This window comes from Henckelia pumila, chromosome 2 (assembly GCF_033568475.1).
Source record: "Henckelia pumila isolate YLH828 chromosome 2, ASM3356847v2, whole genome shotgun sequence".
Lineage (NCBI taxonomy): Eukaryota > Viridiplantae > Streptophyta > Magnoliopsida > Lamiales > Gesneriaceae > Henckelia > Henckelia pumila.
Window position 1 is genome coordinate 21148627 of NC_133121.1, and position 23031 is coordinate 21171657.

A 23031-nucleotide genomic window follows, 5' to 3' on the forward strand; every position below is an offset into this window, starting at 1 on the left:
TTCCTTGCTCATATCTAACTTCAAACCATGAGACTCGTCCTACCCTTTGTGTATCGTCTTAGAGTATGAAGACACTCGAAGGAAACTAAGTTATTATCAGTGACGAGGCGACTCGACACGTAAGCGCTTTGTTCTGGGGATATAATATTATGGATACAACTCTTAAGACGGTCAGCCATATATTTTGCCACAATTTTCAACAATACGTTGCAAAGGCTGATGGGCCTAAAAATTACTGCAGTTTTAGGATGCTTTATTTTCGGTATAAGGGCAATATAAGTTTCATTCATCACCCAATAAAAATGCGGCCATTTTAATATGTCTAAGCATACATTAGTAATCTGCTCCCTCACCAAATCCTAATTTTCTTGGAAAAATCCAGCATGAAAACAATCGGTCTGGGGGATTTCCACGGGTTCATAGCAAACAGAGCAGTGTAGACCTCCTCTGGAGAGTATGAAGCATCTAAAAGGCTCCGCATGTTCTCGCTAATTCGGCCCTCTAGTCCTGAAAGTCCATTAGTCACGCTCTCCATTGATGGATATAACTTAGAGAAGAGTTACCAAAATAATTTTCAAGTATGCAGTCCAACCCACTGTGATCTATCATCCAAACATTTTCATCTGAGAAAATACCCTTGATATAATTTTTTTTCTCCGAATAATATCTTTATGAAGGAAAAATTTAGTGTTGCGATCCCCACCCGCCAACCAGTCTGCCCTAGATTTATGTTTCCAATAGTACTCTTGTATGGACAAGAGTTGGTCCAATTTGTTTTCTAATATCCTCGCCTCTGCAGTAAACATTGGGTCATATGTTTGTGAATTCATATGAGTTATAGTTTGCTGGAGTTTTCGTATCTCTGTTGGAATATGTTTAAAAGTTTGACGACCCCATCGGGAAATGTACTGTCCACAATGAGCCAGTTTTTCCTTCATCCTAGCAATACTACACCCAATCACCCCATCATTTTGTGTCCAACACGCATGTAATATTTGTGTAAAATTATTCTCATTCCTCCATAGCGGCTCAAAACGAAAAGAGACCCCGTTTTCTAGGAGTCATGCATGTTTGACTAATAGCCATCTTAAAAAAAGACATCGCATAAGATGGTACTGCTTTAAGAAATGCCTTGATAAGAGTCTCCTTTCCTCCTGCCGAGAAGAGTTTGGAAGCCTAACCATTAATGCGCTTAAATATTTTGTCCTAAAGCGATGTAAATGGTATCCTCTTGCTCCGAAGAGATAATGTGGGTAGACCTAAATATAGCTCATGTCTCCTGACAATCGGCATGCCTAGAATATTTGTAATACTGTCTATGAGATCTGATGTTGAGCTTGGGCAAAAGGTAATGGCAGATTTCTCATAGTTAACCGCCTGTCCCGATGCCTTTTCATATCGTTGGAGAAATTTTTTATCTGCAAACAATCCTGAAAAGTAACTCAGAAGAAAATGAGACTACCATCGGCGAATAATAAATGGGACACCATGAGACTGTTTTGAGCAATTTGGACGCCTTTGAACAGCCTTCTCTCCGCCGCACAATTCAAGATAATAGAGAGCCCTTGAGCACATATTGTGAATATGTATGGAGATAAAGGGTCCCCCTGTCGTAGCCCACATTCAGGTTTGAACTCCCCGAATATGTCTTGATTAATTCGAACTAAAAATGATACTGTGGATACACACCGTATAATGAGGCTGACCCAATCATGATGGAAGCCCATTTTCAGCATAAGCGATTCTCAAAAACACCATTCAACTCTATCGTACGCCTTGCTCATATCGAGTTTTAGCGCTCCATACCCGATTTTCCTCTTGGTGTGATGTCGTATCCAATGCATACATTCAAATCCTATTACCACATTGTCTGTGATTAACCGTCCCGACAAAAATGCACTTTGAGTTTGATCGATCAACTTATCCAGCACTGATCGAAATCTGTTAATTAGAGCTCGGGACACAATCTTGTAACACACGTTGCACAAACTGATAGGCCTATAATCATTGAGAGATATTGGATCAACAATCTTCGAAATAAGGATGATAAGAGTTGTATTCCACAATGTGAGATCCCCCTGGTCATTCAAAATTCGAAGGGCAACATCAGTAATATCCTCTCCAATAAACTCCCACGATTTCTGATAGAATAACGCCGTATAATCGTCAGGTCCCAGAGCTTTCGATTGGTGCATATCAAACACAGCTCTACAGACATCCTTAGCCATGAATGGTGCCATTAGGAAATTGTTCACCTCGGATGTAACTCGTGGCTGTATCAACTCGATAGCTTCACTAATATCCTGAGACGAAGGGTGATTAGATAAAAATAGAGATTGGAAATAATTTACCGCAATATTGGCCATCTCATTGTCCTCCGAAGCCCAGTCACCCGATTCTACTTGGAGTTTATGAATGCAATTTAAAATCAATACATTTTTCAAGTTGAATCCATAATTCGAGTCATGCATGTTTGACTAATTAGATGAGTAATTAAATCAACTATGTCTTTTTTTTAAAAGAACGAATGATGGCTTTTGCTCAATTCATTTTCTCACGCAATTAATTTTCTGATCAGCCATTGATTCATTCCAAATATTAATTGATTAATAAAAAAATTCAAATATATATAAAAAATGGTTTTTCGGTTCGGTTCGGTTAACCGCAAGAAAAAATCAAACCGAACCGAAAATTGAAAATCCAAAAATTGAAAACCAAACCGAATTAACGGTTCGGTTTTCGGTTCAAACTGAATTTTCGATTTTGGTTCGGTTTGGGAAGTTATCCGAACCGTGAACACTCCTAGACATATTTTGATTTCTAGGATGGGATCCTTAATTTTATGTAAGAAGATGTTTATAGGTGAATGAAATATATATGTTTTGTTTTCTTGTAAATAAAAGGTATTAACTTCAAAAAAAACACTAGATTACTACTTTCTAGTTTCTTCATATATATATACACACACACATATACCTATATTCCATCTTATATCAAGTGATATATGTATATATATATAAATAATATTTTAAAATTTAAATTTAAAATTTTAAAAAAGAAAAAAACGTTAATAAATATTTTAATTAGGTGAACAAAAGTCACTGGAATTGATGGTAACTGGATAATCTGAAAAGGTCCTTTTCTAAATTGCAGGCCCAGCCCATATTCATACACGACAGACTCAACAACCCGAAATGAGTTTTTAAGAGACGGAGGGAGAAAAATTGACGAACACGAAGGGGGGGAGCAGCATTTTGTACGAGGAATTACACGAAGAACACACAGTTACATACGCATACAAGTATCTGTATGTATGAATACACCTCCATATTCGTGTTTTGGGGGTTTTCCTGATTATTTTTGGGAATTCTGGGGTAAATTTTCACCCCTCTTGAGGTACCTTGTGCGCCAGAAGCAAAAACCCTAGCCAACTCAGGTGCCCTTCTGATTTCATTTCATTTGATTTTATTTGCTATTCTGGTAATATTATCACATTATCAGTTCTTGAAACCCTAGAATTTGGAGCTCTGCTCAAAATGTGCGCTAACCCTAGATTCTTATTCCGCGCGTTTTTTTAAAATCGAATTTAGGGTTTGTTTTTGGGGGGAAACAACACGAAACTGTTTCTAACGCAATGCGTCTTATGCGTTTTGGCTGAGCTGCTACGTGTTCTCATGGTGTCGAGTTGTGTGGTGCATGTGAGCTTCCCTGTTGTGGCATTTGAGTTGTTTGGGAATTTCATTTGGTTGCATGTTGATTGACTTGAATTCTCTTCTTTCAGAACGTTTTTGTTGATTAGCTTAAGATGATAGTCACGAACTCACTCTTCACGAGTGTGCTACTTAGGCTGCTCATCCCCAGACGGCTTGAACAAACTCTGACTTGTTTTTTTAGGTCATAGACGATGATAAGTGATGTACATTATGTTATAAGATCCAGAAATTACAGAAGCCATAATTTACTTAGTAGGAGAGAAGTCAAATACAATTCCATTGTGTTCATTTCATGCTTCATCTCACACGAAAAAATGTTTTTGCTTTTGTCTTTCATTAGCAGGACCGTAGGTTAGAATTCCTATTTTGTCTTCACCCATCTCAATTGGTGCAACAGGGTCATGAATAGTCTGCTTGCTTCATGGTTTTTTATATGTATTAAGCTTCTGCAGTGCATTTCTTAAATTATTATAATCTGTAATTAGTTGAATCAATACATTTTAGGATGAGTATTTCCTTTCTCACCTTCCCCATACCATCGCATTTTGACACTTAGCCTTTCATTTTTCTAAAATATTTGTGGAGGAAACTCTGATTAAACATTCATAGGACACTTGTTTATATTTACAGTGTACTTTGAAAAAGTGAGATTTTAAAAATGTGTTGTGGAATGAGGTTTATGTTTTGTTTCCTTTCGGGGAAAAAATTACTGTGACTATAATATTGTTTTTAAGTTTTTTGTCTGACATTTGATTTTTATAGTTAATGAGACATGGATTACTACAATTTGAAAATATGCATTGACATCTTGCGTCACGAAATAATAATCTGGTGTTTTTTTTTACGAGGGATGAAAGTTTAAGTTAAATTTATGGCCGTGTGGTAGAAATGAAAAAAAGATCTGGTACTAATGTTTTTTGTTTTTAAAGATTAGAGAGCAGTTTTTAGAAACAATTACACATAGCCATGTTTTTTTCCAAATGACAGAAATACCTTCTGTTTCTTTCACAGCACTTTTATGGAATCATGGATAAATTCTAATGATATGTTGTTTAATGGTAATTCAACCCTCAATGTGTTGATTTTGTTGTATTTTAGTTCATGTTTTAATTCACACTTATTTGGAATAGTTTTCTTTTTTATATTTATAAATTAAACCACTTAGAAAATTGCATAGTTTAAATTAGTGTGATATTCAACTGATGTTTCTAAATGAATTGATAAAATATAGATTCGTATTGACCCTCACTTATAGTGTAATCAGTTGTTACGTTGAGCAATGACCAGTGGGAAAAAAATAGGAAATTTAGAATTTGAATTATTTTCTACTATTTGACGGAGACACGCTTGAGATGGTATTGACTCGTACAAAGATGACCAATAGAAGCTCCAGTTAGGAGATGCGAGACCAAGACTAGTACCCATATTAATAAACAAATAGGGAATTCAAAATAGACTTGGATAATAACGATTAAGCATGGTATGCATTATCTAAATACATAGATGAAGATATAATAGGAGATAGAATACAATGGTGCAGGAGGAACCACATAGCCGATCCCACATAAGAGATAAAGGTTTTTGTGGTGTTGTTGTTCTACAATTTGATGAAATATGTAATGTTGGGGTGCCTTCATTTCCATCCTCACAAAGGATGAAACTTTTTTTGTAGAATCAAAAAGGTTGAAACTTAACTTTGAGGTAGTTGTACAATTTAGAATATTTTTAGTTGTATTATTGGCATATTCAGTAGTTTTCAGTATAGCAACATACACCTGGTTTTTGATTAGTGTTGAAGCAAGTCATGAGAATGACTTGTGCGTTAGGAAAATTTTGCAAGTTAGAGAAGAAGTCTGGAGGAGGATTATGTGTATCATAAATTGACCTTGACTTTTTTAGTGGCAATCCATGTGGATGATGGTTGAAATGTAATATTTAAGCTGCTGTAAAATTCAATGTATTTGAGTTGCATCGTTAGCATTGTCTCTTATTTTTGCTATAATAGCAATCATCCAATCCCATAATCCAATTGTTAAAATAAGGGATATATATTTATTAAATATTGAGTTGTCTTATGAAAATTTGATTGTTACATATAATGTATAGAACTAGAATGAAAATAGAATCTCTGCTAGATTTACAAAGTTTGATAATTGCATGAAATTCAATATACGGGTGCAAAATGTCCATTTTAGTTTTGTCATTCATAGTGGTACAAGCAAACCAATTTACGCCAAAAATGTGCAAAATTTTAAGCTCCAGTCCAAGCTTGATTCGAATATCAAAAGGGCTAATTTTTTGAGTTTGATCGTGCTCAAATTAGTAGTTGAACTTGAGATCATTTTGATAACAATTCATCTCACATCATGCTATTTCAGACTCCACTTTTTTATACTTCGAAATTATGCCTTAGAGTAATGTAATGGATTTTGTACACATGCCCTTTATTTCTCTGTGGCATTTAAGTTAAAAAAAATAGTAAATTAGCATTGTAATAGAAAAGCGAGGTTAAGCGTGAAAGGTGAGTAAAACACAATGTTTCGGTTGAACACATGGAAAGAGCACCCAAAGTCATAGTTGATCGTATTGAACTTGCTTAGTGCGCAAAAAAGAGTGAGCTTTCCTACGGTATTATTATATCACAACAATCAAATACTTTTAATAAAATAAAATATCAAACCTTTTTGTTGATTTTTGTACAATTTGAAAACTTTGCTCGCGAAGAATCTTCAGGGCTCGTTAATTTTGGCCAATGTAAATCTTATGCATTTAATCTTTAACTTTTTGTATCTTTACATTTTATATATATATTTGGCTCGAGGTTATTAAAATTATATTAAAAGTCAGATGCACATCTTTATGCTTGAGTTTTAGTTATCCATGCTTAAGCTTGTAATATTTGATGTTTGTCCTTGGCTCATTAACTATCACACCTTGGGCCCAGACCACGCAAGAATGACTGCAAAATGAGCTTCTATAACAACTATTTCATGTTCCGCCTTGTTTTAAGAAAATAGTAAACACAAGCTGCTATAAAAGTACAGTACATCTCATTATAAACCATTTTAACTTATCTTCAACCAATGTGGGGCAAGGGTATCACAATTACCCCTCCTTTAGAATGCGACGTCCTTGATGAGCCCTGAACCCTTGATCCACCAGTTCTAGGAATCTAGAAGTGACTCTTACGTGTTGAAGAGGTGGCTCCTGTGCATGTACTCAGCAATGGCGGACCCAGGATTTTTAGTCTACCCGGGCTAAAATTATAAGCCCTGGTATCCTTTAATATTTTGAATTGAACTACCCGGGCTACCACCAAATTAAGCCAAAATTATTCAAAATTTTTATATGCAAAATTCAAAAAAAATTCGGGCCCGCCCGGGCTAAAGCCCGGGTGAGCTATAATGTGGTTCCGCCCTTGGCATGTAGAGCTTTGCCCCGCATGTTCACATGTTCAAGAGATGGCTCACACACACTTAGCACTTTACCTTGCACTTATATCACGGAGTTCCTACTGACAACCGTCTCTGATACCACTTTGTCATGCTTATGTCTCAGGTCCGCGCAAACACGACTGCACAAGAGACTCTTTTTTTTTGTGTTTTTTTGTTTTTTTTATAGGAAACATGTTATATTAAATTATAAATAGTTATTAATTACAAAAGGTGGACAGGAGGTCCGCGCTCTAGAGTCTAGACAAAAGGTCGGATCATCTCAACAACATATTAAACTCCAATCCCTTAATAAATTTGAAACCGAGAATGTCTTAAAATCCTTCCGCTTATCTATGCAGAAGTCCGATTCTTAATCTTCTCCCAACATCCTTCAACCAACTTTGTTATATTGTCAAAACTCTTGCTATTCCTCTCCAACCAAACCGACCAGCAAATGCAATGAACCACCACCGTCCGAAAAATTCTACCCCTCCTTCCAAGGTCACGTCCAAGATCAGAATGGAATAAGTCCTTCGTTGACCTCAGAGTTACCCAAACCACGCCATGCCCAACTCCTTCAATTGGATCTTATAGCAACTTTGTATCCGTCTTCGCTTTAAGAAAATGGTTAACTCAAGTAGCTATGAGAGTACATTGTATCTCATTATAAGCTATTTTTAACTCATCTTCAACCGTTATGGAACAAGGATTACACACTAGCTATTAAACAAAATAAATTATGTTCGAATGTAGGGATATCAAGTGAAACTTTAATTGAGCCTGCTTGAAATGCTCTATCTTGATTTGTTTTCACACCTTGTCATGAATTATTCCCTTCATTTTGTAGAGATAGTTGGGTTTGGTTAGGGTTTTCAAAAGGATGCTTTTCTCTTTGAGTTTGATTTTTTTTTTTCTGGTTTAAAGAAATTGAATTAATTGTAGCAGTTCATTTTATCTATTTTGTGTTGATACTTTTTAGACCATTCCTCACCATGGTAGTGCTTGAATTGTGATGAATGTATGGTCTTATCTTACACTGGACAGCTGAATACCAGTAAATGTTGCCCTCACGTTACTTTTACTTTCCTTAGAGGATTAACACCTTTTGAACTGATTATGAAGTTGCTCCTTTTAGCTGTGTTGCCATCTTTGGTTGTTGACAATTGGTGTTCCAGAAGTGCTTTACGTGTGTGAAATTGGTTTTAGTAGGAAAAATGACAACTTGAGCTGGGTTCTGTAAACAAGGCAAGTCATGGAAACAAAATATGGAAGGGTTATGCAAGTCAAAAGGCGAAGAACTTTTGTTTTTCCATTTGCTAGTTTTCTTTATTGCTGTTTTAAAGTTAGTCGGGCTTTTGAATGTAAGTTTGTTATGTTGGTGAACCCTATGCTTTAGCGGAATCATCTTACAGTTTTTGGTGTGGTCTCCGCTCATTCCCCTTCTCGATAAATGAAGTCTCTTCTGTTTTTGTATCTCTTCTCCTCTTGTTTGCTTGTAATAAGGTTTTTTTTACCTGTTTCACAGGATTTTATTCTTGAGTACATGGTGTAGATAATCTGTAGCTGTTGATTTAGGAGTGCATATTGTTCTTCAAGCCAGTTCTCGTAGTCAGCGCCGAGGTTGATTCTATGGGAGGCATTCTCGAAGGCGGAGTTGGTATTGCTAACAAATCTTCTCCGTATCGAGCATCAATTGAGAAAGTTCAAGCAGAGCTTAGGTAACGTTCTTATGCTCCCAACCTTTTACAATATAACAGGTCGGTTTTATTTTATTGTCATAGGTATTTACATTGTCTGTGTTAACAGGAAAGAGTATGATGTTCGGGAGGAAAGAAAAAGAGAATTGGAATTTCTTGAAAAAGTATGTAACCGTCGGTCGCTTGCCTTTTCTGAATGAATGTTGAACTTTTTGCCATGATTGATTTTCTTTTTTCTTTTTTAAATAGGGTGGAGATCCTCTAGATTTTAAGCTTGGGAATGCTGCTTCAGTTAGTGTGCAATCAACTTCGTTTACAAACTTGCAACCTGATCTTGTGACCAGGTATTGTGAATTTGTATGGTAAGATGTTCTCACGTTTCTATGAATCTGGATTTCTTTAATTCTTTTCAATGATATTTTAGTGAACCAAAGGATAGTTTTGCATTTACCGCATCGCTTTATGGAGACTCTGTGGAAAGTAGTGGTAGACTTGCAGCTGCTCTCTGTGAACCGAATAGTGCTGATAATCTCATGTTATTTGATGCTGAACATGAATATTCTGAAGGTGATCGAAATTCTTTTCATCCCACTAGGGGTAATGTTGTGCCACCAGAGCAATCATCGGAAAGGAGCCATAAAACCAGGGAACATGGGGATTCATCTGCTTTTGGGCTCCCTAGAAAAGCATACAAGAGACGTTATAGATCACGCTCAAATCGTGATGGGGCTAGGTCTGGCTCGAGTGATGTAAATCCAGCGCTTGGCTCTCATGGATCTTCTTTACCTTCACACCACGGCCTCGGAAATGTAGTAGGACCGTTGTCTGATGTAGAAAACCTAGATGTATCCTCAAACTGTAATTCAAAGCCTGGAAGGCCAGTAGATGGTACCCTCTGTCCAGATGTATGTGTAGATGATCATCAGTTTGTGGAGTTGAATGATGCAAAGGCTGTGGGATCAACTAAGGATCTGATCCAAGGTGTTTCTAGCCACTCTGCTTTAGATGCTACTGCTTCAAAAAATCCCCAAGGACTTGATAAACCATCATTCTCGAATGCTGTAAAAACTCCCATGAAAATGGATTGTAACGAACCTGCTGCGTTGCAATCAATGGAAGAGATGGCTTCTGCGGTAGTTGAGCATGAGCCAAGAGCAGCTGCTGGAAAAGTTGAGAATCATAGTTCTTGTCAGATGAATGGTTTTGTCAATAAAAAGGGTGATGCGATAACAAATGATGCTTATAATGGCAATGCAGCACGTCACGGAAATGCCTTCGATTCCGGGTCCTGTTCCCAAACCAACCTAGATGTTGATAGAAATAATGATACCGAAATAGGTACTAAAATCAGTACCATTGACTCAAATGGAGACGTAGACAGTCAAAATTTAATGCCAGAAGACTTGGTAGTAGGGGCGAGAGAAACTAAAGAGGCCAAGCTTATTGATAATTTTTCTGGTAACGAAGAGAGTGCCTCTGCATGTCTAAGTCATGGGCAAAATGGTCCCCCTGCCCAGCCTAAGGAAGAAACAATTCAAGGTAGATCTTTATTGCATGACAAGTTGATGAATCAACCCGACATTAGCGGCATAGAAGCTGGCGGCTGTAGTGGGTCAGAATCAGGGAGAAAACCTGCCGTCCCATTGGTTGAAAATTCTTCCCCGCAGAGTGAAATGTTTTGCTCAGTCATACGTAACTCAGTTGCTGATCTTCCTGAGGCTGGATCATCGTCAAAGGCTTCTACCATTTCCTTTAACGCTCCAACTCCCGGAAACTTGAAATTAGCAAGTGTTGATGAAGAATCAATCTTAAAGGAAGCAGGGATCATAGAGGTAGATCTTCACGTTTCATTAAATTTATCTTTCACCTGTTTGTGCTCATATAAATTTTTGTGGGCTCATAGATCTAAATGTTAACATCAAACAGGCAAAGCGAAAAAGGATTGCCGAATTATCTTCTTTGACTTTACCTGTGGAGATTCCTCATAAATCTCATTGGGATTATGTGCTTGAAGAAATGGCATGGTTGGCAAATGATTTTGCACAGGTTCACTTGACATGCCTGTTCTTTTGGAATATTTGTTTTGTAAATATTTCTGTGATGAAAATATTAGATATTGTCCAGTTGTCCGCAGAACTTACATTTCCATTTTCTTTAAATAAATATACTTCTTTTGCTTCTCCACGCATAGGAGCGGATATGGAAATTAGCTGCAAGTTCTCAAATATGTAATCGAGCTGCTTTTAGTTCTCGGGTGAGAAAACAAGAAAAAAGTTCTAGCATGAAGGCAATGATAGTTGCTCGTACCTTGGCGAGGGCTGTCATGGAGTTCTGGCATTCAGTAGAGGTAGTTTTGATTTTTTTGTGATTATCCTCCATCTTTATTTTTTTATCACATTTACAAGTTTGTTATGACTGAGACTTTTTACTGATGCGGATGGTGTTTTCTTCGGTAGTGGGTCAGAATCATGGTTATCTTATTGCATCATGTGCTTCTCGTTGTGGTTTTAACTTATTTTTTTCGACATTTTGTTGCCATTTGGCAGCTAATGTTGATTACTATTTTGAATTTTCAAACTGCCAACCATGTAGAAATACTATTTCATTGTATGTGAACACTTGTAAAAACATCTAATGTTGAATTAGTTATAGGATGCTAAAACTTCTAAAAAACATCCTATGTTGAATTGGTTATGGGAGGCAACTTACGTAATTTTGATACGATATGGTCTAATAATAATAAATATACATCGGAATGGTTATTTTTTTCCTTTTGGTCGCCGGAGCTCGAAAGAATGTTGTTTTCTGCCATACTCTAGAGTTATTCACGGTTTAATGAATTTTTTTGTTGGAAGATGTTTATTGTTTTCCCACACCTTCCAAGAATCCACTGTAGTATCATGATATCTTAGTACTATTAATACCTTATGACCTGGATTCCATTTGTGGCAGCGTTGGGTTTGTATTGATATTTTATCTTAGAATTAGAATGTGCGAATGCATGATGTCTGACCTTTTTGCATGTATTTGCAGAATATATCCTTCTATTATAAATGCCAGTCGTTAACCTAGAATACAAGGTGCATAAATTCAAAGGCAATTTGGTGTTTTAGTTAATGAGTTTTTTTTGGCAGAAGATAAGCAAAGAACTCGAGCAGCCAACTCAAAAGGATGGTGAACCTGCTGTTCAGTCTTATATGGCAAGATTTCTGAAATATAACAACTCAAATGTTCTGCATTACCAAGCTGACGTACAAAGTACTTTGGATAAAGTATCTGATTCAGGAATCCTGGACTTGTCTTGGGAGGATAGTCTGACCGAAGTATGAATTGACAATGAATATTTTCATATATCATGTGTTGAACAAATCCCCTCCCCCGCTCAGTGTATGTATGCCATGTGGGCATATATTTCAAATCTCGTTAACCATCCCTGTCCCCTTTTATCGTCCCTTATAATCTATCCATTCTAGCTTTATATCTGTATATTTCAAGATATAATTATATTAATTTTTGTAGTAAAGGTGAATATCTTCATGGTGTCACTTATATGATGCTGTGAACCTTTTTGGTTACCCATCAATTTTACTTTCGGCAATTGTCAATCAGGAAAACCTCTTCTACGCAATTCCCCTCGGGGCTATGGTGACCTACAAAAAATCAATTGAATCTCTTGTGGCTCACTATGAGGTAAATGAATTCTTTGCTTTTGAACCTTGGCTTCTCTTTCCTTGTCGCAGATTGGCTTTATGTAAGAAACTAGGGAAATTATAAATGAATGTGAATAATTGTCTTAATCACAGCAGCATTTAGCTTTGCCTTAAGTTTCTTCTCCACCAGACTGAAGATATTTTTTCTGAGTACTGGTTCATTAATATGGCGTCTAACTTAGGTGGCCATTGAAGGCGGTGATTCCTAACGTTGGACAAGTTGGGAATAATGGAACACCTTGTACCACTGGTGTCGTGTTGTCTTTTTCTTAATAGTTATATACAATACTTTTGTGGAATATATGCTAAGTGAAAACAACGGGTTTACGTAAGGGAATGATTCTGCCAACTCTTCTACATCTGACTCGTGTCCAAGTCCATGTGTAGGCAAAAATGATCTTGGTATCTTTGTTTTAGCTCTCTCTCTCTCCTTCTGTCTGTTGTGAATCAGATAATGGCTAACCGAAAAATCTAAGGGATCCAAAAGTCAAAAAACTATCGACGAAGTGTGTTGTAAGATTGCCATCTTGTGGTAACCCATGTTAAGTAAGTGGACGTTGAAACTATGGATTCCAAAGAGCGACAAATTCTGGAATTGGAGTGTTTTATAAATACATTTTTGGTACTTAATAATTATTTTGGTGTGTAACACTATTCATGTTTTTTTCTCAGAGAATTGGAGGAGATGTGCGAGAGGAAGTGGAGACATCTGCTTGTGATCTTGTGGCAGGTAAATTTGGGGTGGTTCTTGTTTCTATGTTGATTTCGGTCGTATTAATTATTTGACTATGTTTTTCACTTTACCAATTTTGAATCTGAAGATAATTTGTATTATGAGGATGATGGTGACACATGCACATTTGGTATGCCTATGACTTCGGATGATGGCAAGTCTTCAAAATTCGGCCAAAAGAAGCGGAAATTCTCATCACATGCATATGGTGCTAGGGCATATGGAATAGGCTCTGATTATTTGCCCGTGCATATTTCAGAGACTAAAATTGTGACACAACAATCTGCTTTACTTGCCAAACGACCAGGCAGCAATCTCAATGTGTCAATCCCTACAAAACGCATGCGAACTGCTTCCAGGAGAATCTTGAGCCCGTTCAGTGCAGGAACATCTGGATGCATACAGATGCCAAATAAAACAGATGCTTCAAGTGGTGATACCAATTCATTTCAGGACGATCAAAGTACTCTGCATGGTGGATCTTCTTTTCCAATTAATGTGGAAGTTGATTCTGGTGGTGAATTTGAAAAGAATTTAGCTTTTGACTCTGCAGAAGTTTCAACGAAACCTAAGAAGAAGAAGAAAGTAAAACATCCGGTAGACAGTATTTAATTTATTCAAGTATGAGTTTGAAGATATTATTTATTAAATTATTGACTGCCTTTGTTATTTGTGGCACTTGGCAGACTTCTGCATTTGAACAGAGATGGCAGATTGATTCCAATTTTCATAGTGACCAGGTGACGAATTCGCTGAACCTTTTTGTTTCGTTCATGATTTAACATTTAACATGCATAGCAGAAGAACATAAGCTTGCTGCTATGAGGAATCTCATAATCTGCATTTTGTTGCCCAATGCCCAATGGTCTGAAATTTTCCTTGAGAAATGGAAAACTTAAATTCCAGTGTCCTGAAAAGAATGTACCATGTAGCATTAGGAATGATAAAATTATTGGTACCACACTTTTATCTTATAAAATTTTTATTCTTGTGATATTCCTTGAGATGGAGCTCCTTGTCATTTCAATGCCTAAAAAAGATGCAGATTTATGTTTGTTACTTTGTGTCAAGGTATTCTTATCTGTATCAGAACACAGACCACAATGACATATTATCTTTGACCTTTGTACTGGGCAGTATGAGGGAGATAATCTGAGCTATTTCAAGTACAATGAATTTTCAATCTTTATATTTAACTCAAATTTCCTGGAATTTTTTTTTAGTTCGGAATAAACCTTCTTGGTATATTTTTCTGAAATCATTTTTTTCTTTTAGTTCTAGTATCTATGTTCATAACCGAGATGAACACTGAATCATCTATTTTACAATTTCAGAGGGATCACTCGAAAAAGAGATCAGATAGTTATCAACTTGAATCTAATGGCTGCAACGGTAATGCTTGAATCCTAAACGCCAGCCATGGTATTCGATTCCTAATATCATTCTTTGCTTTGTCTTATATTAGCTATACATTTTTCATGAAGGAATATTGGGTCAGCCCACGACGAAGAAGATTATACAGCCATCGCAGGATGGCTCTTTTGACAACACTTCGACAGTTGCTGGGCATGTTCCTTCACCCGTGGCATCCCAAATGAGTAATATGTACCATCCAAATAAGTTCTATAAAATGCTTGGTGGCCGGGAGCGTGGAAGGAAAGTTAAAACTCTCAAGGTATTATACTGTTGCAATTCCTCAATTCCATTTTTCGGCATTTAACTCGTTCGTGTATTCTTTTGTTACTGTTTTTTAAGTTGGTTTTTTTATTTCATCAGATGCCTACTGGGCAGCCAGGTTCAGGGACTCCATGGTCACTTTTCGAGGACCAGGTTGATTCATATGTATTTTGCATGTACATGCATACGTTTCTGTACTGACGAATATCTCTTTTGAAACTTGAGACATGTTTCTTTCTGTTTCTTCTGGAGGTATGCATGTGTTTAGTTGTTTTTAAACTTTGTTTAGGCGCTTGTTGTCATGGTACATGATATGGGTCCAAATTGGGAGCTTGTAAGTGATGCTTTTAACAGCACGATGCAATTTAAGGTATGCGTATTTCAAAATTTTAGTAGGTATTTTCTTGAGATTTTGATTGTTGTGGTCATAAATGATCACAATATCCGTTCAAAGAAGTTCCCAGAAATTGATATATTGTGTGAAATTTTTAATTGTTTGTTGTGATCAGTGCATTTTTCGTAATGCTAAAGAATGCAAGGAGCGGCATAACATTCTGATGGATAAATCCTCTGGTGATGGAGCTGAGAGTGCCGAGGATTCTGGGTCTTCGCAACCTTACCCTTCTACACTTCCTGGCATTCCTAAAGTAAAATACCTTTTATCTATTTTTATTAGCTTGCTTGTTCAATCCGTTTTTAAATTTAATTAAAAATATCAACAATGGTCACATTATTTATCCACCATTCTTTTAAATATTAAAATTAAAATGATACTGCTTTTGCTTATGAATGTTGTACAGGGGAGCGCCAGACAATTGTTTCAGCATTTGAAGGAACCAATGGAAGAAGATACCCTCAGATCTCACCGTGAGAAAATCATCTTAATTGGCCAGAAACTTCGTTATCATAAGACTCAGGTATTTGTGCAGAGTATTAATTTATGACACTTTTAGGTTGCTTCCTATCTAAAGTAGTTCAATTTACATCTTTTGAGGTGAGATTCTTGAGTCATTGCTGAAAGTTTGATCTACTTCAAGGTGTTTAGTATTCTTTAAATGTTGGTATTTTATACTTCTCGTGTGTAAAAGACGGCATTACTTGTGTTGATGTTTTTTAATTCTACTTGGCCATTCATTACTCTTTTTTAAAGTGCAATTGGGGAGTAAGCAAACGTCCTATATGATTGTATAGAAACACGACCCAAATCTACTGTAGAAGTGATATTAGCAATAACGCATGCAAATATTCTTGCTTTGCAATTTTGGCACAACATTTCTTAATATCTCAAGGGAATGGAGCTTTAAACGTTGTTCAAGTAGCAGAAGAATATTGTAAGGTGTCAGCTTGACAATGGGCTACAATGGAACTGATTAAAATGTTTGTATAGAAATTGAAGCGACACGAGCATGGTTATAAAATGTAATTGGGGTTATTGATTGATATGTAATGAGAGGTTTGAGGTTGAGGCACCATTTGTCACCATTTTTATTTACGCTCCTGGCGACAAGAGTTGGATGATCAATAAATGTGTATTATATGGGTATCTTTGATTGCATGGAAATGAGAAGACCTGTGGGAAGGCAGAAGGCTTGTTACCTATAGGTATAAAAGGGTTGCCTAGGCCCAGCTAGGCGCACCCTATGCGCCTGGGTAAGCACCCAAATGCACCCCTTGCAAAAGCAAAGCGAGAGTCTCACCCATGGCGTGCTTTTTCTTACCTCTTGAAATTGGTGGCCTTCTTATTTTTTGTCATTAATTGATGGGATATTTTACTTATATATATAGATAACCCTAGCCTGGTCAATTATTTGAATCTCAATTAATGTAAGCCCATACCATTTACTTATTATAAAACTGCATGCATGAGCAGTTGTCTTTTCTCAGATTTTGATCGCAGCACTCTTTCCTCTCCCAATTTCAGTGCAGCCTCATCCCAGCCTACTATTTCTTCTTTTTTGTTGCAATTTCAGTTAGAATGCTTGTATTTTTTTTCCCATTCTATCGACATACTCTTTCTTATCCCGATTTCAAAATCAATCTATTATCCTCAAATTACTGCTCTTACAGATAAAAATGTCGAATTGTGAATTTGTAATTACATTATTTTTTTAAATATGCTTTTATATATATAACGTTTAGTCAAACCTCTCTTTATATATGTGATTTTAAAAATCTACAAAATATGCTTTACTTTAATAAATCGCACTGCTTGCCTTGCGCCTCAAGCTCCAAGGCACCCTTGCGCTTTAGTGCACCTTGCTCCTTGAGTAACCGTGTTGTTACCTGACTCGTTTCGATTATGCTAGTAACACTTCACTCTTTTCGGCACGAGTATTGGGATTCAAGATTGATGTGGAAAAGGAGCAATTTTGGGATGTAATTTGACTTTGGGGAAAATCAATGGATATGTGGAGTTTGGTGGGTTCAGTGGGGTAATTTAGTGTTTAATATTTTGGTCTTCCATTTGTGCATATCTGACTCGGTGGATTTAAAGTATCTGGAACCTGTTGTAGCCTAAGTGGTACAATGGTTATATTGTCAGAAGAAAGTTTTTTTTATTTTAAATGTGGGAAGTTCTTTGATCTTTATTCAATATATATTTTTTAGATTGCATGATTAATTTTTTTTATTAATGTGATTTCTTTCATTATGATGGTAAACAGGATCCCAAACAACTACAACCTCCTCACAGCTCTCATACAATGGCTCTTTCTCAAGTTTGTCCAAATAACATGGGTGGGGGTTCTGTTTTAAGGTGAGATTTGCAATGGATATGATGTTTTGTTATTAAAAAAAGGTAGTAGTTTTTTTGCCATTTAATTTGTTGGCACATTGGTGACTAATGATTGTTTTTGGCCCTCCACATTCCTCAAAACTCCACTATCCATGCTTCTATGAAGTCCTTTGGATTTGTGTGATGCCAATGTGTCAGGCGCTGATATACCTTCTCTCGGGCATCAAGGAGCATATTCTAGTGGATTAATTATATCGAATCAAAGTGCTGGGGCGCCAACACATCCAACATCCGGTGCTAGTTCTACATTGCAGGGATCCTCGAATATGATGCTCGGCAATAATTTTCCTTCATCACCTGGCCCTCTCAGTTCTGTCAGGTAATAAGCTGATAAGCGCTCACAGTTTTCTTTTAGATTCCTTAGTTATCTGACAATGAATGCGAGTATTTCCGTACCTGTTACAGGGATGGTAGATATGGGGCTCCTAGACCAGCATTATTATCAATTGATGAACAGCAAAGAATTCAACAGTATAATCAAATGGTATCAGGTAGAAATGGCCAGCAATCCAATTTGCCCTCTTCTGGAGCTCTTCCAGGAATTGATCGTGGCGTTCGTGTTCCTCCCAGTGGTAGCGGCATTGGCATGGTGTGCATTAGTGGGAGCACGCCTATGGCAAGACATGGACTCCATGGTGTTGCCTCATCATCCTCAGTTAATTCTGGGAGTATGGTATCAGCGAACATGCACCCTGGAGTCAGATCTGGCCCAGGAAACTCGAGTTTGAGACCTCGGGAGGGTTCACCCATGATGCGGGTAAGTATTTTAGTATCTTATGCGATGTTTTGTTCTTTCTTGGGCTTATTTGAAAATTAACTGGGGTTATAACTTCTAAAGCAGCTCTAGGGTGTTATTGTTTTGTGTAGTGATGTGTGTTCTGTGAAGCTGTGATCCTTTTCCTTTCTTCATCTTACTGTTTACTTATCAATTACTTCTTGTTTGTGTGTCTTACCTGATGGTTTGCCATTTCTTGTTGCTATGTTAATCTATTCATCATCTGTGCCCTCAAAATATGAAGATTTTGCTGAGAAAATAACAACTAGTGAATAGTGTTGATTGCTGAGGCAGGTTGTTGACAGGCATAGTGGCAGATGAATGATTAATTATTATTCTGTTATATGGATAAGGAACAGGAGGATGGAGGATGGGTCTTTTCTTCTGTCTTTGGATAATGAAGGAATGATGGTGTGTCTTTTGACTTTGATGATTATAAATCTTTTAACTCTAGTGTTGACCTGCAGCTACGTCATGTGTGCATGTACTGTTGCCTTTTCCACTCTGTGATTGGAAATGGTGTCATGTGTGCATGCACATTGCCTTTTCTGCTGATTCTGCAGTTCGATGTATAGTCCCTAAAAAGTGGAATGGTTTATGAAGAAAATTGCAGTAACTAGTGGATCTCTGGTTTTTATTACATTTATGTCCTGATGATTGTGGAGGGGTAGTCCTTCTCCACTTATGGTGATTTGTTAATTTCTATATGACCTTTTCCTCACTTTTTTTGCTCTACAATCTAGATTTTGGGTCCAATTTTTTAATACGAGGATGTTTGCTGATAGTGAATTTTAAAGTTCCGACCTTTTGACCTCATCTCAACATTGCAAGTAACTAAACTAGGCCAGGAAGTAACCTTACCATTGAACCTTCTTCGGTTACACAATTATATAAAACAGTATGTAAGTTTATAAAGAGTGAAGATGCATGATAATATGATGGCTGCGGTTTGTAACAAATTTGCAAATACTCAAAAACTTTGGCTAGATTAATACACCAACACCACCATGATGTATCAAGCAGGCCGAAACGAAGTTTTGACAAGATTGTGTTATTTGCATTATTTATTTACGATGTGTTCTATTTATGAGTAGCATATCATAGATCGTCTTGTTTGCATGGAAATACGATTAATTTTGTATATGCATTTCCTATCCATTTGTGCTTGTAGCATCTGTGTTCCTCTAAATAAAAATGGTTTTCTGCTGACAGCCTGGACTAAGTCAGGATTCTCAGAGGCAAATGATGACTCCTGACCTTCAGATGCAAGTCTCTCCAGGAAGCAACCAAGTCATGTCTCACTTTGGGGGATTGAGTTCCCCCTTCACTAACCAGACCGTGTCTCCACCCGTGCCATCATACCCCCTCCATCATCAGCAGTCCCATCAAATATCTCCACAACAGGCTCAAGTTCCTAGTCCTCGTCACCCACATTTTCAAGGACCGGCCAGTCATGCCTCTAATCCCCAGCAGCAAGCATATGCAATTCGATTGGCTAAAGAACGGCAGATGCAGCAACGTTTTCTGCAGCAGCAGCCGCCACAGCAACAATTTGCTGCATCTAATTCATCTGTTCCACATGTACAACAGCCCCATCTTCCTGCATCATCTGCTGTGCAAAACAGTCCGCTAGTTCAATCCCCGGCAAATTCTCCATCAGTATCAGTATCACCCTTGACGTCACCTTCTTCAATTAATGCAATGTCTCAGCAGCAACAAAAGCATCATACTCCAACCCAGGGAGCGATCCGTAATGCTCAAACAGGTTCTGGTGCATTAACCAATCAGACAAGCAAGCAACGACAAAAGCAGCAACAGCCATTTATACAAACTAACAGGCAACATCCACAGCAGCGGCAGCAGTCACAATCTCAACAGCAAGCTAAGGGTGTTAAGGGAGTTGGTAGAGGAGGGAACATGATGATTCATCAGAACCTCCAGATTGATCCTGCCATTTTGAATGGGTCTATAATGGAAGCTCAGGATTCATATACTGGTTCATCCGCTAATGCTGTGGCACCGACCAGGCAATATGCAACTTCACAATTGTCTAATCAGCCCCTGCCTCAGCAGAAAAAATATTCTGGTCAAGCATCATCATCATCTAAGCATTTACAGCAAATGATTTCTCATTCTGATACCAGTCAAGGTCATGTTCCACCAGTTGCTCCTGCTCCAGGTTTGCCTGCTGCCCATCAGTCTGTTACGCCATTGGCTGCTGCTTCTTCTAACCACCCGCAGATAATACCTCATCAAAAGTTCGTGAATCAAAATCAGTCGGCTCTCCAAAAGGTGGTTCAATCAAACCACCAGTTTGGTTCGGAAGCAATACATAAAGCACATCCCAGAGGCTCTGATACTTATCAAAACTCGACCAGTAACTCCACTGAAATGGAAGCAACAACATCATTGCCTCAGAACCAGTGGCATACTTCAGAACCAGTAAATGAATCAAATGTGTTGAATTCAGCAACAAGTTTGGGGTCCTTGGGTTCCAAACCAGCAAATTTAAGTGAGTCTATTCTTCAATCCAGCCAAGGACATGGGCAGAGACTATCATCGGCCAATTTAATACCTATTACGCATGATGTGAGTTCACAATGGCAGCGCCAGCAGCCACAAGCGCAACATTCTCACTCTCCATCTCCCTCGTCTCAGCAGCAGTCGCAGATTCACCAGGCAGGGAATGCAAAATTTTACAGTACTCCCGGTGACTCTAGATTGGAGTGAAGCCTAGCCAACAGATATGTTATGGCGATGATTAGTCCACAAATTGGATTAACATACACTTGAGACAGCCATGTCAGGTTAGTCATACCATGATGACATCTATATTTTACACTTGTCATTTTAGTTGTGTTATTCAATTCAATATCTTTATTCTATTTGATATTTAGGGAGTGTTCGCAAAAAATTATACTTTTGTAGAAGTTATTAAATTTATATAGATTATAAAAAAGTGAAGAAAAATTAGAAGTTGGTAGTGTTTGGAAACAAAAGTGAAAAACTAAAAATCAAAGTCGTGCAGTGATTGATAAATAAGTGATTTTAGCATTAACTTTTTTAATAGAATCACTTTTGGAGAATCATAATCACCATATTATTAGTTTTTTTATTTCAATTAAGTTAAGTAGAAGCTAGCAAATAATATAGGTTTAAGGAACTCACAAGAGTGATTTTTTTAAGCCAAAATTTAACAATAATTTTTTTTTAGTGATTGTAAACATTCCATTAGGATGATAATCTACTAAAATTATAACTTTAAATCTCGGACCTTCGGGAACTCAGGTTATTGTTAGAAATAGAAGGAGATAATGAAGGTCGGTTTGCTTCAGAAAATAGAAAATATTCTCATTGTCACTGTGCCTCAGTTTGCATTTTCTCTCATTTTTCCATTTTGGCTTTTTATTGTTATCTGTCGTGAATTTATCTCTCTCCTTGTTTTGCATCATGAAGTTTGCTCGCTAATTGTTCACATATTGTTTAGTGATGCGGCGTCGGGGCATGGGATGATGACATGCTGATCAAATTTGAGTATAATTCCTGACAAAATGCTAGCCAGGTCAATTTTTGAGCTTATGTGTATATTAGTAACCCTTGGTCTCTCGGAAGATGGAGACCAATATAGAGTTAGGTGTACAGAATCTGATCACAATCTCCCCTTTTCCGCCCCTTATTATTTTTATGCACAGTTTAGGTGTGGCCTTAGTTACCCGCTGCATAGATCAGTTGCATATCATTCTCCTTGTATTTAGAATGTAGTTATCATCGTTATGGCTGATGGCTGTGGAAATTTTGTGAATATTAGTCATCCTTTGTAACCTGTAGTCCATATTTGTCAAAGTAGTGATCATCCACGCGTTCTGAGCTTTCGCAATTTCTGTAAATTATTTTATGATTGTGATTCTCAGGGACACCTAAAACTGGTCCATGATTCGAATTATTTGCTAGAGATGATGCTTTCCGTATTGGGATTTTGCATGTTCCAAGTAAACCATTAATCTTGAAATATGATGGTACAAATGGAAAAGCTCAAAACCATGGTTTATTTCCTTGTGTATGTTATCTGATTGGATCGGCATTTATGTTTTTGTTCTTGAATTTGGTAGCAATCACACTGCAGAATGCTAAAACTTTCCCCTTTTAACTTTATCTCTATTTTGTTAAAGAGGCTAGGTGTTCTTTAGTGATGAAACTGCAGATTTCAAGTTATAAGCATTTCCAAGGAGAGTTGAACTAATACATTTTAGGGGGGAGATGAGGATAAAAATTAAGAACTCACTTTGCAGACTCCTATTGTTTCAGATATTTAAGCATACTAGTAACATGCACGTGCGTTGAGTATATATAATTTATTTAAAATCTGTGGATAATATTAGTTATAAATATTTATAATATTTAATTTATTTTCAAAATTTAAAATCTACTATTTTAACATTGTACGAAACAAATATTAATACTGTGAAACCAATAAACTATTTAAAATAAAAAAAAACTA

The 23031-nt window shown here is 37.1% G+C and overlaps 1 protein-coding gene across 6 annotated transcripts; it reads left to right on the top strand.

Annotated features, from left to right (window-relative positions):
- The first annotated feature begins 3188 nt into the window (after positions 1-3188).
- On the top strand, positions 3189-22592 carry LOC140883716 (chromatin modification-related protein EAF1 A-like). 6 transcript variants are annotated; one of them, XM_073290296.1, is made up of 23 exons: positions 3189-3436; positions 8673-8865; positions 8954-9008; positions 9094-9188; positions 9269-10676; positions 10771-10890; positions 11036-11191; positions 11979-12167; positions 12454-12534; positions 13227-13284; positions 13547-13884; positions 13974-14027; positions 14622-14679; positions 14772-14962; positions 15064-15117; positions 15254-15334; positions 15474-15611; positions 15765-15881; positions 17628-17719; positions 17865-18077; positions 18164-18515; positions 19746-21340; positions 22021-22592. In XM_073290296.1, the coding sequence occupies exons 2-22, from the start codon at positions 8777-8779 to the stop codon at positions 21261-21263; spliced, it is 5457 nt and encodes a 1818-aa protein (XP_073146397.1). In that variant the 5' UTR covers positions 3189-3436; positions 8673-8776; the 3' UTR covers positions 21264-21340; positions 22021-22592. The 6 variants fall into 6 exon arrangements, with proteins under 6 accessions (XP_073146397.1, XP_073146392.1, XP_073146394.1 ...); XM_073290291.1 differs by having other exon boundaries at positions 11982-12167; positions 13376-13884; XM_073290293.1 differs by having other exon boundaries at positions 9094-9206; positions 9440-10676; positions 13376-13884; positions 22021-22591.
- Positions 22593-23031: the final 439 nt, after the last annotated feature.

Excerpts from the sequence above, each read along its gene's own strand:
- LOC140883716 (XM_073290290.1), top strand. The coding sequence starts at position 8,777 with ATGGGAGGCATTCTCGAAGGCGGAGTTGGTATTGCTAACAAATCTTCT. Across the intron at positions 9,009-9,093 it reads AATTGGAATTTCTTGAAAAA|GGTGGAGATCCTCTAGATTT; the intron begins GTATGTAACCGT and ends TTTTTTAAATAG. Across the intron at positions 15,612-15,764 it reads CACTTCCTGGCATTCCTAAA|GGGAGCGCCAGACAATTGTT; the intron begins GTAAAATACCTT and ends AATGTTGTACAG.